This window comes from Epinephelus moara, chromosome 1 (assembly GCF_006386435.1).
Source record: "Epinephelus moara isolate mb chromosome 1, YSFRI_EMoa_1.0, whole genome shotgun sequence".
NCBI lineage: Eukaryota > Metazoa > Chordata > Actinopteri > Perciformes > Serranidae > Epinephelus > Epinephelus moara.
This window is the reverse complement of record NC_065506.1, coordinates 32,732,075-32,748,322: the sequence shown is the minus strand read 5'-3', so window position 1 is coordinate 32,748,322 and position 16,248 is coordinate 32,732,075. Positions and strand designations below refer to the sequence as shown.

Genomic DNA, 16,248 nt, shown 5'->3' with positions numbered 1-16,248 from the left:
GATGGAGTAATTAAAATAGTCATATTGCTTAACCAAATTTTAACTGGTAACTAGTACTTCTGTACAGTATTTAAGCCTATGGCTAAATTATGATGGCTTTAAGTGTAAACTAAAAATAGTTTGCCTCCACACCTGCATAAATCCTGGGGTTTAACATCATCCAACACGTTTTAACTTAAATTAACAAATGATTTAGAGGTTGAGTTCAAATGTTTTTTATTTCTTTACAGACCAAATGTTATTTTCACACATAGCATGCCGATTCACACTGCATTGATTTATTATATTAAATACAAATGCTGCTGTCTGATGCCAGGGGTCAGCAAGCCTAGGTCCCCAGGTGGGGGCCCAACAGTTTCCCCTTTCCAGGCAAGGTTCCACAACTCCTTTTTGGCTGATTCATATTGGGTCAGACAATGTAAATATATATATCTGATCTGGAAAAACAATTCCACTTGTCCAGTACCCATCAGGTGTTTGCAGTGTCTCACTTATTACCTGCAAGAAAATTAAAAACATTAAGAAAGATGCAACAAATTTTGTCACAAAGTCATCCCATGACAAGTAGCAGTGCCTGGCAAATTGCTTTTATAAGATGCCTGCTAAATATTAATCCAATTAGTTTAAATTTTACATTTCCAGGGACTAGAACCTTAGTTTGATATGCTGATTCTGTAAATGCCCACTGTTGTGAGTGCAACCGAAGTGTGCAAGAATCCACTTATAGATTTAGTGGATGAGACAAAATGATGAAAAATATCCAGGGTCACTAGGCATCCAGTTGTAAATCTGACCTTGGACCACGGCCAACGAGCTCAAATGTATTCCTCAATTCAATCTGTGCTGCTATTGAATGTAGCAGTCAGAAAGCGCGAGGAAGGCTCAATTTAGCATCTCTATGCAAACCCAGAAGCCAATGAAACCTGCTTCAGGTCTATCAGTGGATGCAAATTGAAGTCTACCCCAACACAAGACAACATTACAAAGTGCTCACCTGCAAATGTATCAGCTTGGATCAGTTTAACAGTATCCGTTCCAGGTGCTGCTGCAACATCTTCTCTCTGGTTTCACCCCCTGAAGCTGAGACCTTGAGACTGGAAATGGAGAAAAAGGATAACATTTAGGCTCCCTATAGAAAAGTCTGTAGTATGTGCACAGTTAGTTAGGATAAATGGCAGCTACAAGTGAACATTAAACATTGTTTTTGACTTGTCCTCCCCAATTCAATCCGAGACGCCATGGGAAAGAGGCGAGCAGAAAGCGCAGGGACATTTAATATTGCATCTGAAATATTAAAACCCAGGATATCTCACATCAGAGAGCCCAGGCTGTCAAAGATGCAGCTTGTGACTGGAGCTTAAAGGCTTGATCAGTAAGACAGATCTAAGCATGTGTCTCCACAAAGTAAACACATCTTTACATACATTTTCACAAATGAGTTGCTGCAGATGGTCGCAGTCCTCTTGTTGGAGCTCCTCTCTCAGACCCATTTTCTCAAGTAATTATACTGCCATGGCAGGTTGTGGTGTTGCCACAGCACAGTCATCACTGGGACAGTCTGGCGAAGCTCAAACACAGCCATCATCCTCCATCTGGCTCATACAGGTGTCCACCAAATGGCATAAGATCTGCTAGGAAAAAAATGTGCAGAAAGGGGGTTATTTGTCATTTGTGCCAGAATAAATCATCTTATTTTGATTAAATTCAATCTGTCGACACTGTGCACTTTAAACATTAAGTTTATAGAACCATATTTGATTTTTTTAACACATTAATTAGGCTAATAGAAAATTTGCCCCCAAAAAATCCAGGGGAATATATTGTTGTCCCCAATCTAAATTATATACAATTCATAAATAAATTGATCCTCCTGTGTCTTTTAAATCTCAATACATCAAATTAATAACGTTATATCTGCTCTAACAGTATTGGGTTGATTAATAAGCTTATGAAAACTTGAGACAAATAAGATCTTGATATAAGTTTGTGTTCAACGGATTACCGTAACTGACAAATCAACGTTTGTTTATCCTCTACATTACCTTATGTTATTGTTAATACGGCGGAGTTAACGTTATTTACGGTTAATGACCAGGCTAAGGTAAGGTTGCTAGCTTATGGTAACAACCAACTGTGCAGGCGGCTAACATAGCACGATGTCGACCCAACTAAAATTAGCCAAATCATTTAAAGTTCGTCTTAAAATAATAGAGTTACACTACTAAACATCAGTTGTTAAATTAATCCACCGAAACCGTGCAACTAAGACATTTAACGTTCGTGTTAGCTACATAGGTCAGTTAGCATTACGGTTAGGCTAGCATTAATGAAGACGTTAAGGCATTTCCGGTGCTATGCTAAAGTTCTTCGGCCTGTTGGTATGTCTTCACCATTACCCTTAAACCACTCACAAACCTGAAGTTTAACATAACGGGACACTAGCAAGCTTGGCGTCCTGTAAGATAACATATTTCGCTAACTATTTGGTGGGCTAACATCGCAATGCTGTTTATTCTGAAACGGATTCAGACGGAAAAACAAAATGGAGCACCGGCTACTTTACACGTGTCCACAGACTGATAAAACTATAACGTTAGAATATCTTAACGCTCCGTTAGCCGTTACCTTGGTTTCACTAAACAGCATGAGAAGTAGCTAATATACTTACAGATGATCGAGCTGTTGAGGTTGTTTTGTCTTCTATATGTTACTGAAGGAGGCATTTCTTCCTCTTGACTTCTTCAGTGAGCGCAGTCGAGTAAGTGAAAGGAAAAGACCGATCTTCCAGGAGCCTCCAGATTAAATAGGTTACCGGTCTACCGGTTATGACTCATTGTCGCCCCCTGTGGACAAGGAGGGAACTTTAGTTTACATTGTCGCCCCCTGTTGTTCACAGTAGGAAGTGAATCGGTTTTACAGTAATTTACTCCAATTAGTTTCCTCATAACGAACGAATTTTTAAGATTGAGATTTAATTTTGATGCAAATATATGTACATTTTGTGACATGGAAGTTGAAAGTTTATTGTGATCCAGTGCGGTCCATCTGGAGTGATATGCAATGGTGGCTGCAGTCCAGGGAGATTGTTACGTCACCCCTGACTGCAGGTTTTTGCGTTGAAAACAAGGATGTGGACTTTGCTCTTTACTTAATATTGTTCTTCATTCATTGATGTAGATACTTAAAGACTAAACCCATTTGAACCATTGGAAGAATGAGTTGAAACTCTATAGTAGGCCAAGTCACTGAAACTTGTTAAAGACATGAACGCTCTTAAACTGTTTTCACTTATAGGCATGTTTAAATTAATTTGGGATACCCTGTTTTGTTTTTTTAATATTTATATATTTGTAATGTTTAGTTATTTTCTATTGGCTCAACCTAACAGATGTTGCTTGAACTACAGGACTTGAAAATGCCCCTTTTTTGTTTGTATTTGCTAAGCCCAATAAAGAATTATTGGGGGAAAACGTTTCCTCATAACGCATTACCAAAGTAAACCGATGTTAATTTGTAGAATGTAAATAATTACGATATGGTGTGTAGTTTATTTATTTTAACAATGCTGTTTTTTTTTGTTTTTTTTTTGTTAAAAAAGACAACCAAACAGCCTTTTAAAGGAAAAAGCTTTTGGAGATGGAAAATTAATATCCATTAGTAGCCTAGCTTTATGTGCACAGACAGAGCCAAATAATAGGCTATCTAACGTTACAGCCCTTTTTGTAAATGTAATTTTAAAGCAGTATTATTAAATATGTCACAATCAATTTCAACCAGTATTATGGGAAGTACAGGAGTCGCCGTTTTATTATAGGCTATGTCTTATCATTATTAAACTATGTCAGTATATGTTACTATTATTATGTAATTATTGTTATCTGTGGTGTTAGCAGAGTGATATAAATTATGAGGATGAAATGAAACATACCCCATCCTGTAGGTTAGAAGAACAAACGTGTTCACTTGACTCATTAAGGGCACATCATCAAATGTGGAGCATAAGGCAGACACGCACGTGCCCGACGCGCGTGCCCCTGACTCTCCCTCCAACACACTGTGAGTTGACTGAGGAGGTGCTGCACTTCTTAATTGGACTCCGCCAGTTTAAATGCTCTTCCATCGGCTTCCTGTGGATTTATGCGAAGACATGCAGGCATCAAAGGAGACTTAGAAGCAGGTAACTCGAGGCGTGATTTTTATGACATCATTTGTTATGTGTGACCACCCTCATGTGCACCAGTGATTAATGCAAAGAAATTACTCATCGATAAAGACTAAGTAGTTTTCATAGCCTCGAAAACTACCAATTAATTCTTCTTCTCCTTCTGCGGTTGAATTAAGAACTAACTGTGGGGGTAATGTTGCCTGAAATAATGTGCTCCTAATTCAAATTAACATCTTGCTTAATCTTCCACAGGCGGCAGACAGTGAAGCAACAGCCCAGCTATGTTCAGAGCAGTGTTTGGAAACAAGAGAGAGGGAGGAGGAAAGCGAGGAGAGAAAAAGAACCAGAGACATGCAGGTAAGAGCAAAATCACTGAGACTACCTGTGTGACAAAACTGTGGCATGCCAGCTCAATAATAAGCTGCTTTGGGCTTGTATTTTATTGATATTTAATCACATTTCTTATCATGTGGAATATGCTTTTTCAATCACAACTCTGTATAGGAGGAGATTTACCCTGTGTTGTACACACTTTAGGTCTTGTATTATTTGATGGCAATATGCAAGTTCTCTTCTCTTGGGTGATTTAAGTAGAGCCATTTCAATTAGCCTAATTCATGAGTGTGTTCTGTCCTTCACACAGTGTCCCGCTGCTTGCATTAAAAGTGTGTCAGGAGAAGTTAGAGTGGGTTAGGAAAACATCCTGACCTACTAAAACACACTGGATTTCAACTTTAAGTTTAAACTGAATGGGACACAGTTGCATACTTGTAATAAATGTGTTGCAAACAACTGAACACTTTGCAGCACTGTCAGGTAAATTTGAGCTGAAAAAGGGTGCTGAACAACTGGAACATTTTGCTGCTGAAATGAAGCTAAGGTGTGTATGTTTTTCACAGGGAGAACTTGCAACTCGCCGCAGTTCAGAGGAGATTTCAGACTGCGCAGTGGAGATAGATGAACATAAGTAGAGCTTGGTATTAGAGCAACCATGTTGCCCATTAATATTTGATAATGTGCTGCTCTGGGTACCAAGAACAGAGAGGAAGATAGAGAACTGTGTCAGTCTCATTAAAAATGATATAGTATGTTTACAGTACATTGGGATGTCTCTGATCATTTGCGGAGAGATATCACTTCTCCTCAAAAGCCCATCATGAAAAGGTTTCAAAGCAACGATCCTTCTACACTTTTAGGAATTATGCAACAGCATATCGTGAATTTTTGATACTAGGTAGTGGGCCTCTTAAGTTCTTGTTTTGCTCATGGTAATAACAGCAAAAACAGACTAATTTAAGGTAAGAGAAAAACGAATGGCTGAGTTATACCACAGGGAAAACGGCTGCAATCTGGTATAAGTGGCAATAAGGCCGCTGTAATCTCCTGGCTTTGCGAGTTCTCATGCATAATGTTTATTTGACGACACAGGATGAGGCTCAGTGGATGCAATAAGAGTGGACATGAAAATGATTTAAATACTGAATTGAAATATAATAAGTGTAGCCTCTTTACTTAGTCTGATCCCATTCCTTTAAATAGATGTTCTGGCATCGCCAACTTTCCATTACCTCATTCAGCAATATGCCTCCAAGACAAGATATGTTCGCTCTGTCGCAGCCTTATGTGAGACATAATTTAAACTGCTCTCTCTGATGTTAAATCTGCTGCACAGACACACTTCTGCCTTTTTAACTTAAGCTTTCTGACTGATGTTTCTTCAACCGTAACATCGGCCCATCTCTTTTTTTTTTCCTCAACACACTCTAATCTTTTCCATGTAGGTGGTGAGGTGTACACTCACAGCACCTTGCAGAGGGGTAGTGGCGGGCGTGCCACACACTACCAGGACCATGACAGAGGCTGCACTGAAAGCCCGGTAAAACAGAGGAGACTGACCAAGGGCGCGTCCATTTCTCTACCGTCCTCCCCTCTTCTCCCTCGTCAGGCTGACATAGCTCCGTCCCAGTCGTGTGTCAAGTTCACAGGTGGGTTAAACTGTAATAGTAGTAATTAGAATAATAATAAAAAAAAGCACAGTCTCATTATAAACAACTAAGAATGACAAGAGGCGGTGCATCAGGGAATGCTTTCATGGCTTTGCCTTGATTAGCAGAGAGCTTCTGTGCGTTCAGCTGTTCCATACATGTGACAGCAAATGCAAGAGCATACAGACTGTGCCCCCAGGGCCCAAAAACATATGACAGATTGTCAGAGTAAATGATTGAACAAGATCACTTAAGGCAAGGAACTCCAATTAGGTAGGTCGATTTTGGGATATTTTATTAGCTTTGATTTATTCTTTTTTTTGTGTAAGATTTGTTTTGGCATTTTCATGCTTTTATTTGAAGTGACAGAGAAATATGAAAGGGGAGACGGAGGGGAGGACATGCAGCAAAGGGCCCTACTAGGCCACACTCAAACCTAGGCCACTGTGGTAAGAGCTACAGAGGCACCCCAGGATTTATACTTACTGAAATGTTCCATAAAGTCACAATCAAAGACAGCACTTTAGACAAAATAAATAAAATCTTAAACTGAAAGCAACACATCCATCACGTGTAGCCTACTAGATGTAGCCATGCAAGTGTGCAATGATGACTTTTACCTACCTGTGAGGTGGCTTGAGGTCTGAAATGTACAGTATGCCATGCATTCCTTGTTTGAATCCTCCAGGAAACCATTGTCACATGAATTTTCCTCTTTTATTTATTTTCATGTCGAAGTCAGAATGACAAAATAAAAAAAACAATTGTCTGCACAGTGGGGGTACTGCACAAATATCCACGTGAAATAACAGTAAGCAAAACACAATCTTGAGTGGAGGAATTTCTTATTTCGTTTTGGTAGCGTCTTCGACACAAAAAAATGCCGAATATAGCATATTCTGTGATATGTGTAGTGTCTTGTCGTTTGATACATCTATGGGGGCCTTAGTATTTCATTATTAATTTGTCAAAACAGTAAAAATCAAATGATGTAATGCACTGTTTAACCAACTTTTGTAACTATTAAACAAATATAGTGTGTGCATGAGGAACAGGGAGGTCATGGGTCCTTAAATGTCTTAAGAACATATTTGCTAATAAAAGGCCTTAGAAAGTATTAAATCGGATGGTTTGGATGGACCTTAAAAGTTTTTTAGTCTCGCCAACGTGAGCATTTCTGGTGTTGGTGCTTTGGAAAACAAAATTTAAGAGGAGAGACACATTTCTAGTCAAACACAACTCCTGTATGAGCGCAATGCCCCTATCTTCATCTCCTCTACGCAATAAGATTACACAGTGAGCCTGCATCATTAAACTAAGGCCTTGCAGGCCAGCTTGCTTGTTATTTTTTTCTGTGCAAAGCATCAAGCACAGACAGGATCACCAATTTCATTTTTCCTTACTGCTCATTTTAAGCTGACATCCGTTTGTTGACTCAGAAAGAGTGTATTTTCACTTTTGTTGTGTATTTCCATTGCAAGTTTTGTTTTGAAATGAGTTTAAAGTGGTATTTAAAAAGTCTTAAATTGAAGTTGTTTATACCTACAGACACCCTGGTGAAGGAAATACGATTAATAATAATGTTATTGTTGGGTGAAAAGAAAACAAACATCATGTTTACCTGGGGTGTCTCACCTTCAAAGAAGCACAAGGTGGCAGTGTCCTGCAGCAAGTTCAGCCATTCAGAAAAAAAGGTGCCGTTTCATTTCAATGCATGCAGGACTGGCTTGGTTTTTTCCCCCCAGTACACTGAGCGAACATGACAAGGAAAATTACAGCAAGTAAAAATACACACTGTCATGGTCTTCGTGTCTGTGGTGGTCATGAAAAATCAAATATTAAACTGTGTGTTACACAGTGTTTCCGAGTCCGTCCACATGCGTGATTCAAACACTGAATAACCTTGAGTGTAAAAATTCAGTACATTTCGGTGTTTGCAAACATCTCATCTTTCTGAATGATCTCCAGTCCTAAAGAATCTGCATTTCCAAGAACCCTCAGATGTTGTTGCATAAATTGAGACACACCCACACACATCAATATGAGTGCACCGCTGTCCCTGCCATCTCTCTCACACACACACACACACACACACAAAAACACACAAACACACACACACACACACATTAGCAGTGTTAATATATTATAGATAAACGCCCACGGTACAGTGAATATTGTACTGTTTGCATGCATGCCTCGCACTCTGTACATACTGCTTTATACTCCTGGGACACAATTCAAATTCTGCACCACAGATCTCATCTGGGGAGGCTTAATCTCTCCCTCTGCCTCGCTCTCTCTCTCTCTCTCTCTCTCACTTTCTTTCATATCCCTCCTTATCTCCACCCTCAATCCCTCCCTCCCTCCCACCCTGCCTGCTCTCCCTCCCTCTCCCGTCTCCCTCTTTGCTGTGGCCGAAGGACGGGCAAGGAAGCTGGAGTATGTGGATGGCTCTTCCAGCGCGAGAGAACCTCTTGTCTTTGCCTCGTGCCGTGGCAAGACAGACCACAGAGGTGAGAAAAGGGAGCGTGTGGGAGTGTGTTCAGCATCATGTCGGTTTTTCCAGGTATTGATCAGGGGAACTGAATGAGGATGAATGGGGTAGAGGTGAGAGGGGAGGCAGAAAGTGAGTGTGTTGCTGTGTTTTAATTACATCTGAAAGGCTTCGCATTAAGTTCTTTTTCCCTCTCAGATGAATGTAGGAACAGTGTGTAATCCTCAGTGTGTCATTGAGAGTGGATTTGTTTTATCACAGTTTCTCCTGAGTGTGTGCCCTGGCTTCTCTGCATGCTGCTTGTACAGTTATGCTTAGATTAAAGCAATAACGGTGTAAATACCTCATCGCAGCCAGCTTTCTTTGTGTTTGTGACCAGAGGGCTACCTTTAGGCTTAACAGATTTTATGAGGCATCTTCCATCCCGGTTGCCAGGCACCTCTCAGCTTCCCGTTTCCAATGGCAACTGCTGGGTGGTTTGATGAATAGTACTGGACATTCAGTGTGTCCTCATGTTACTCCAGATTGGATCTCAGTGCTCTGCTGACTAAATGCAAAGTTTTCTCTCCTCCCCCTCTCTGAAATACACATCCACCCTTCCTACCCAAGTCTTCAGCAGCTTTTCAAGCTGTGAAGTGAAATGAGTATTGACAAAGGCTAGAACTGGGGCGCTTTATGGAACACAAATTACTGAGCTTGCATCTCAGAATTGACCTTGATCCTCTCAAGGCTAGGCTCTTGTTTGAACACACTTGGGTTGAATGTAAGACTGTTGTGATGCAGTATCTTTTCAAAGGAGAGAGTGAGCCAGCAAGACAGAATGAGAATCAGTTCAGAGAGTGCAAAATGATTCTGATGTCTAAACGCAAAGATGTTTGTGAGGAGGAGTGAGCTGTTCCTGTAATCCGTGATGTCCTGTCATCCTGTTTATATGCCTACTCAATATGCATGTTACTCAGCTGATCGTGGTACATAGGTGAGGCGTGAGAACACAGGAATGTATTGCTCAGCTGGTGGAAGCAGAGAGATGTGAGAACTGTTAAAGCTTTACTCTGCAGAGGTGTGCGTGGACCTAAGAGGAGCTGGGGTTGGAGGTCAAAGCATCAGGGGATCCTTAAACAGTGATAAATGAATGCAGCACATGGCCTGTGTCAGCCAATCTCTCCTGGAGAAACAGAGAAGGCAGAGCCAAGGCACTCCTTCTTTCTGCTCCAGAGTCGACACCAAGCTCATTGAAATTCACAACCCGTCTCTTAACCGAGAGCACCTGGCAGGCGTGTGCACGGGCAAACTCACAACCTCACACAACCTCTTGCTGCTGCCTCAACCAGGGGGACAGGAAAGCCACTGACTGTGCATTCATAATCAGGGCAGCTGGGGCTGCGCTGACCTGTGGATGCATACATTTCTTGCAGTTCACTAGCGATGCTGCTGGGTGGGAACCTCACAAGCGAGCTGGGCTGAAACGAGGGCGTCAGTTAGAAGACGGTCTCATCTGGCCCGCCATGGTTCCATTTGCTTGTTAATCCGTGTGTCCTGAATGTGTGTGTTTTCCAGACCTCCACGTGGAGCCCCAGCCAGGCTCCTCCCTTTCTACCCAGGAACTGATGACCAGACTATGCTTCTTATTGGGAGAAGCAACGCCTGGCACTGCTAGCTCTCCTATGGAGGACAGGAGGGAAAAGAAGGTAGGGCAGCATATTGATTCACTGGCCTCCTTGCTGTCATGTCATATAGAAAGGCGATGGATGGTTTATGAGATGACCTTCTTATTTTCAGCCCACACATTACCATCAGGATCTTGGTTTCTTTAAACATTCATATGTTATGTCCAATTGATTTGAGTGCGAGGAAACATTGTGTTAAATGCTGTGTGTGAGCTGACCAGTTAAATGCCCCTTGGAAAAATGGATCGATATATGTATTTTGGAGCATTATTTATGGTGTTGCTATGCTTGCGCTGGGCTCCGTTTCCACGCTCAGTGCCCTATCACTTTAACCCCTCTGTGTGAGAGTTATTGTATGTGCTTATGCCTCTCCATCTCAGTGCCTTTGCATTGCTCAGCCTTGGCCCATTTTCTCAGCCTCATTCCACCACCTGAGCTCCAGATTCAGTCAGTTTCACAGAGATAGCGAGGCTCATATGAGGAATGTGGGTTGTCCTGGCTAAGATAGATGAGGCTCTGGTATAAAGGGAATAACAGTGAGCTGTTTCAACTCTGCTGCCTTGTCTCCCTACAGTCTCTGTGTTGCAGAAACGTTGCATCAGTAATGAGGAGACCTGAAATGCACCTGATCAAAGTGCACAAGGATAGGGAGTATAGAAAAAAAAGCTTTTTCTTTTTCTTAGAAAACATGTCAATTTATAAACAAAATTATTTTTGATCTCATCTTAACATTTCACATGCCTCATTTCCCACTGTTCTTTATTTGTAGAGGTCACATACAATAATACATGCAGATGTCAAGTGTGATTTGAAATATTCTTCAAGACCATAAAAAAATCCTTTAAGAGACAAGGGATTAAAGTCAAGTAAAATATCTTTAACAAATATGTGAAAAGGAGGTGTTTTCTTTTTGTAAGATCAACATAATGGAAAATTGAAAACACACAAGTCAACGTTGGTTTTTTTTTCATTAACTTAAAAAAGAGCTGTTTATATCTAGATATAGGGTGGAGGTCCTCGTCCACGGGCTTCGCCATGTTGCACCGCCATGTTTCCACAGTAGCCCTAGATAGAAAGGTCCTTCGCGTTTTCACATTTTCACATTGGTCACCATAGCAGTCACTGCGCGACGAGCAGCATCAGAAAAACACATTTTTTAACACTAAACTGCTTTGTTAAGTGTTTTTGCTGGTTTAAATCACCGGTTCTGTTTGTTTTGGAAAGAAAAAGACCTCTGCGGATAATTCAGCTCCTGGTGAAAAAAAAAAAACTCTTAACGTCTGGCTCTTAAGTTATCAGAGAAAAAAGGTGAGCACACATTAGCAGGAGCTGGGCTAGATGCCCGACTGTGACTAACCTAACAGTGTCAAAGAGACACTGATTTGTAAAGTGAAACTGCCAATTCAGTGTTTTGTACTAGTTATCACTTTGTTTGTTTTGGAGAGGAGGAAACCTCTCTACGGATAATTTGGCTCCCGCTAAAAATCTGAACAATCAACTCTGAGAGAATTCTAATTGGATGTTCACTCTTGGCACATGGGAGAAGTTTCAGCTGGTTGCAACCTGCAATCCTCACAGCTAGATGCCACTAAATCCTACACACTAGACCTTTAATAAAATATGATTTCTTGCAGGGTAGGTTTGAATAAATTGTGTAGGTGTGCTTGTTTTTATATGTATGTTTTTATTCTCTTTGCTCTTGAAAAGCAGAGTCAGAAGGCTTTTCAATAGATTTGATACTCCAGAGATGAAGCCCTGATAACTGTTTTTTTTCCCAGCCAGCTCTTTCAATATTTTTGTAGATTTCTTTTTCATTTTAATGAGTCGAAGTGTTCAAAATCACTTTGTATTTTTCTTTGCTGTAGAGCTTTATATGCAGCAGTTCCAAGGTGCCATCCAAAACACACACACACACACACACACACACACACACACACACACACAGTGCTAATCCCAAAAGGCACTGAAGCACGTCCTTATAACACACACTAAAATGGTACCTTCAACTAATGTTAGATTTCCCATTTCCTGAAACTTGCGTATATTGTTATATTACATGTTTAATGTTAACTAGTACCCTCATTCAGGCAGGCTGATTCTCTGTTCATTGGATTTTCTATAGTTAAAATACATCCTGTCACCTGTGAGAAATGTTCACATTTCATTTGGTCTTTGTGGAATCAGCCCCGCGTGGAACAGCAGATTGTGTGTACAGTGACTTTTATAGTGAATTGTGAATGTCTACAGAGAGTGATTTAGTTTTGAACGCAGCCAGCCGTCATTATGAAAAACTGGGAAAATGACAGCCAGGATGAAAATAACTGGAATTATCCTTTCATTTCCCATCTGCCTGCGCACACAAACATACTTAGTCACACAGAACAGTGTGCGTGAAGGCAAACACTGTCATGCAGAGAAGAGTACTGTCAAAAAAGGGTGGCAACTGACACTGTTGATTTATTACACTTTTATAATGGAAAAATAACTCTTATGTTTCTTCTCTTTCTCCTTGCACAGATTTGATCGGGTTGAGAAGCTGACCGTGTCTCTTTTTATATTTATACTTGATGTGACTTTAACCTCCTTGATCATGTATCTCTGTGGTCTCTTTCATTTTCAGTGTGATACCTCTGCCCAGGGGGGGAGTCCCAGCTCCACTCTCACCTGCAGCACCGCCTCCCCCTGTTCAGAGAGCCCCTCTTCCACCCTGAGCACCAGTGCTGGAGGCCAACCTTTGCCCCAGCCTTTACCCTTACCTTCACCGCACTGCAGCTCCAGTCCCAGTGGAACCCTCTCCAGCCCTGTTCGCAGCCCTGCTCCTGGAGCCACCACCGGGAGCAGCCCTGGGCCACCTTCTCAAAGCCCCACCTCCACCCTGGGGAGCAAGGATAGTGGGATCATAGGTGAGAGCTGCTGCTGCTGTGTATCTGTTGGAAATCCTTGCCAGGTTTTTAAACGATCTCTGTCCACATTGTGTGAGTTCAGATTGGTTTTCACACTTGGTGAAGCATGTCCAATACCAAACCCTGGCCATGCTTTACTAGAAGTAAAAAATAAATAAAGTGTGCTAAAAAAAAAAACCCACCAGCGGCCTATTTAACTCAATGTGGAACGACTCGCATTATCAGAAATGTGACAGAGTGCCACACCTTCCTACATGGTGAAGGAAAGTTCGTTGCAACATCACTTAGTTTTAAGTCCTTGTCAAATGTGTACCCCTACCCCACAGCTAGTTTCTCTACGTCGCCTGTGCCACTTCAGCCTCGAGGCTTCAGCTCCCTCCTGTCAAAACTGGGACACTGCTGTCTTTGTTGCTTATGGGTCTGATTCTCTTAAAATAGGACACTTTTTTCTCCCTAAATAGAGTTTGTATTTATAGTTAAATACAAAAGTGCAAAGGGCGCATCAAGTACAGTAAAACTGAGTAACGGCTGATGAAACAGTAAGGTGTATTTTATTGATGAATGAGTAAATGTGATGCGTTGAAGAGGAAGGCAATGCTTAGTTGTAGTTTAACTGATAAGAAAATGCAAGTAAGCACTTGCATGCCATGTGTTCTTCCTTAGAAGTGTTTCTTTTTTTGGCTGCCTTACTTAACCCATATTTTCTCACGGCACAGCAACCATCACTAGTTCTTCTGAGAATGAGGAGCGCAGCGCCTCCAGCAGTGAGGTCCTGACTAAGGATGAAGGCCCGGGGGGCGGTGCTGGTGTAATGGGCCATGCAAGTGAGGACCGCCATCCCGGGCCAACCAGGGACAGTCTGACCATCCAACAACCAGATGAGGCCTTACCTAGAACTGACATCATGGAGCCCAGGACTCCACCTGCACCGAAAAGACCGCTCCCACAGCACCACTTACACAGCACTTCCTCGCTTGTGATGCCCCGTCCAAATTCTGTGGCAGGTACGTTTACCTTCTCTTATGCGTTCACCTGTTATGCTGGGATTGAAGGAATAGTTCAACATTTTTGGGTAAAATGTAGAGATGCATCATTTTTGAAGTATGTTTTTTGATTTTGAAGCAGGTTTTTTTTTTGTGGTTGTGGTTGTTGTTTACTATGTTCTAGTTGTTATTTATTCCCCCTTTGGTGCCAAGGAAACAAAGAAATCTTCATTATTTATTAGTTACTATTAAGTCCATCATTACACTAATTAGAAGAAAATCAATCATACTCATTTATTTAAAAAACCCTTTGAAATAACCTACTTTCACATGAAAAACTGCTTCAAAAATTCTTTTTACTATATATTGTACATTACGGTATATCATAATTCCCTCCTTTAATGCCATGAAAACATTAACAAATGTCTCTCCCTGAACCAACTGTATATATTTTCAAGTTCTCACCAAAAACTAAAGCTTACAGGTTTGCCCAATACTCATTTTTACTAAATAGAGCTTGAACGCATTGTAATGTAACTCAATGCAACCTCTGTCAGCTGTTAGTTCCTGCCACTGACTGTTAACAGCTAACAATAACTAGCTCTCCTGCTGATTTCAACATGGATATTTTTTTGTTCACAATGTGGCATTATCAGCCAAACAATAGGGTGTGTCCCCTCGGGTGTCGATTGTGAGTTTACTGCGTCCTTTCGTCCCAACAGCATCTCAGGGAAGACCTCTGTTTGTCCCAAACACGTTCTCTATTATCCCCAGGCGATTGGATGTCATTAGTCTGGAGTCCTGCTTTTTAGCCTTTTGATGATGTGACACAACAGAAAAAAATCTTATTTGAGAATAGGAGGATGGCAGTTAGCAAGGCGAATATCAGCTGATACAGATGTGCAGTCAATAAATCGGTGCATCCCTAGTAATATGCTTATTCACTTTTATTGTGGAGACCAGTCGAACAGGCAAACCTGTCCATTCAATGTGAAGCTGAAGCCAGCAGACTGTTAGCCTAGCTTAGCATCACATTCTTCATCCATTCATATAACACAGGGCAGAACTAAATTTCACTGCACCATGTATGTTGGTGTTCTACTTACCACTGGGACTGGATGTTCACAGTGAGCAGTACCATTAAATGTCCTGGGAGGCCTCCAGTTGTCATGAGACCTTGTATTATTTATTTAAAATATAGTGCTGTGCTGTGCTGTGCTGTGCTGTGTGAGTTAGTCCAGACCGGCATCACGTCATTGCCAAGGCCATGACATCTCTTTTTAGGTGAAAGAATCATGTTGAGAGAAACAGAAAAATGGCATAAAACTGTTTTGTGGCAAGTTAAGCAAGACTTTCATGCTGAGATTTAAGGCACATAAAATTGACCATCAGTGTGGTAAACAGCTAAATGATGTTAGTGACAGTTATTACTGATGGATAGCCAATGCTAGCTTAAGTGGGGGGCTGCTGCAGTAATGTTACAGTCATTCAGAATAGCAGCATCATGACTGGAAACTGGGAAACCGCTAATCTGGCTCTGTCCAAAGGGAACAAAATCCTCTAAGGTTCACTAATTAACATGTTGTATTTCCTGGTGTGCATGCCGTCACCTTGAGGTTGCCAGTCAACTAGCGGAGACTCTAGGAAGTAACTGCTCCCAGCCAAGAAGTAGTCCCTCACATAGGCCCCCCCTACCACCACAACATGTCGTTTTCACATATCTATTTTTGTACGGATTAAACAAATTAGATATAATGTGTTAATAAGTGAGCTTGTGAGAGAGTTGGTAAAGCGTCAAGTGTTTTGTAGATGAAGTAGGTTAATGAGCGAATGAATGTGACAGCTGTGACCTGGGTGATTAATTATTTGGACTGACAAGCTTTGATTGAATGGCAGATTGATTGAATTGATATTTGACTTTGCATTTTCCATCTATTCATCAAACACCGATTGCATAATTTGCAAGATCTCTGTGCAGAACTAAACTTCACTGCACCATGTGTGTTGGTGCTCTACTTACTACTGAGGCTGGATGCATACAGTGAGCAGTA

General features: G+C 41.2%; 1 protein-coding gene, 1 long non-coding RNA gene and 2 other non-coding genes across 4 annotated transcripts in view; 1 reads left to right on the top strand and 3 right to left on the bottom strand.

The window, feature by feature from the left end:
• Positions 1–199: 199 nt before the first annotated feature.
• LOC126391625 (uncharacterized) lies at positions 200–2,826 on the bottom strand. The gene is made up of 4 exons (XR_007570107.1): positions 2,669–2,826; positions 1,425–1,631; positions 995–1,094; positions 200–498 (listed from the first exon to the last, which is right to left on the bottom strand). It is a non-coding gene; the product is annotated as an uncharacterized LOC126391625 (long non-coding RNA).
• On the bottom strand, positions 818–950 carry LOC126396608 (small nucleolar RNA SNORA31). Its single transcript, XR_007570580.1, has one exon. It is a non-coding gene; the product is annotated as a small nucleolar RNA SNORA31 (small nucleolar RNA).
• On the bottom strand, positions 1,208–1,343 carry LOC126396614 (small nucleolar RNA SNORA31). Its single transcript, XR_007570581.1, has one exon. It is a non-coding gene; the product is annotated as a small nucleolar RNA SNORA31 (small nucleolar RNA).
• Positions 2,827–4,090: 1,264 nt separating the features above from the next.
• LOC126389806 (protein TANC1-like) overlaps positions 4,091–16,248 on the top strand; it is a 42,251-nt gene continuing 30,093 nt past the window's right edge. The window contains exons 1-7 of the mRNA XM_050043712.1: positions 4,091–4,177; positions 4,418–4,522; positions 5,947–6,150; positions 8,571–8,663; positions 10,202–10,332; positions 12,932–13,214; positions 13,931–14,218. Of these exons, the coding sequence (XP_049899669.1) occupies positions 4,447–4,522; positions 5,947–6,150; positions 8,571–8,663; positions 10,202–10,332; positions 12,932–13,214; positions 13,931–14,218 (1,075 nt within the window). The 5' untranslated portion in view covers positions 4,091–4,177; positions 4,418–4,446. The remainder of the gene's footprint in view (positions 4,178–4,417; positions 4,523–5,946; positions 6,151–8,570; positions 8,664–10,201; positions 10,333–12,931; positions 13,215–13,930; positions 14,219–16,248) is intronic.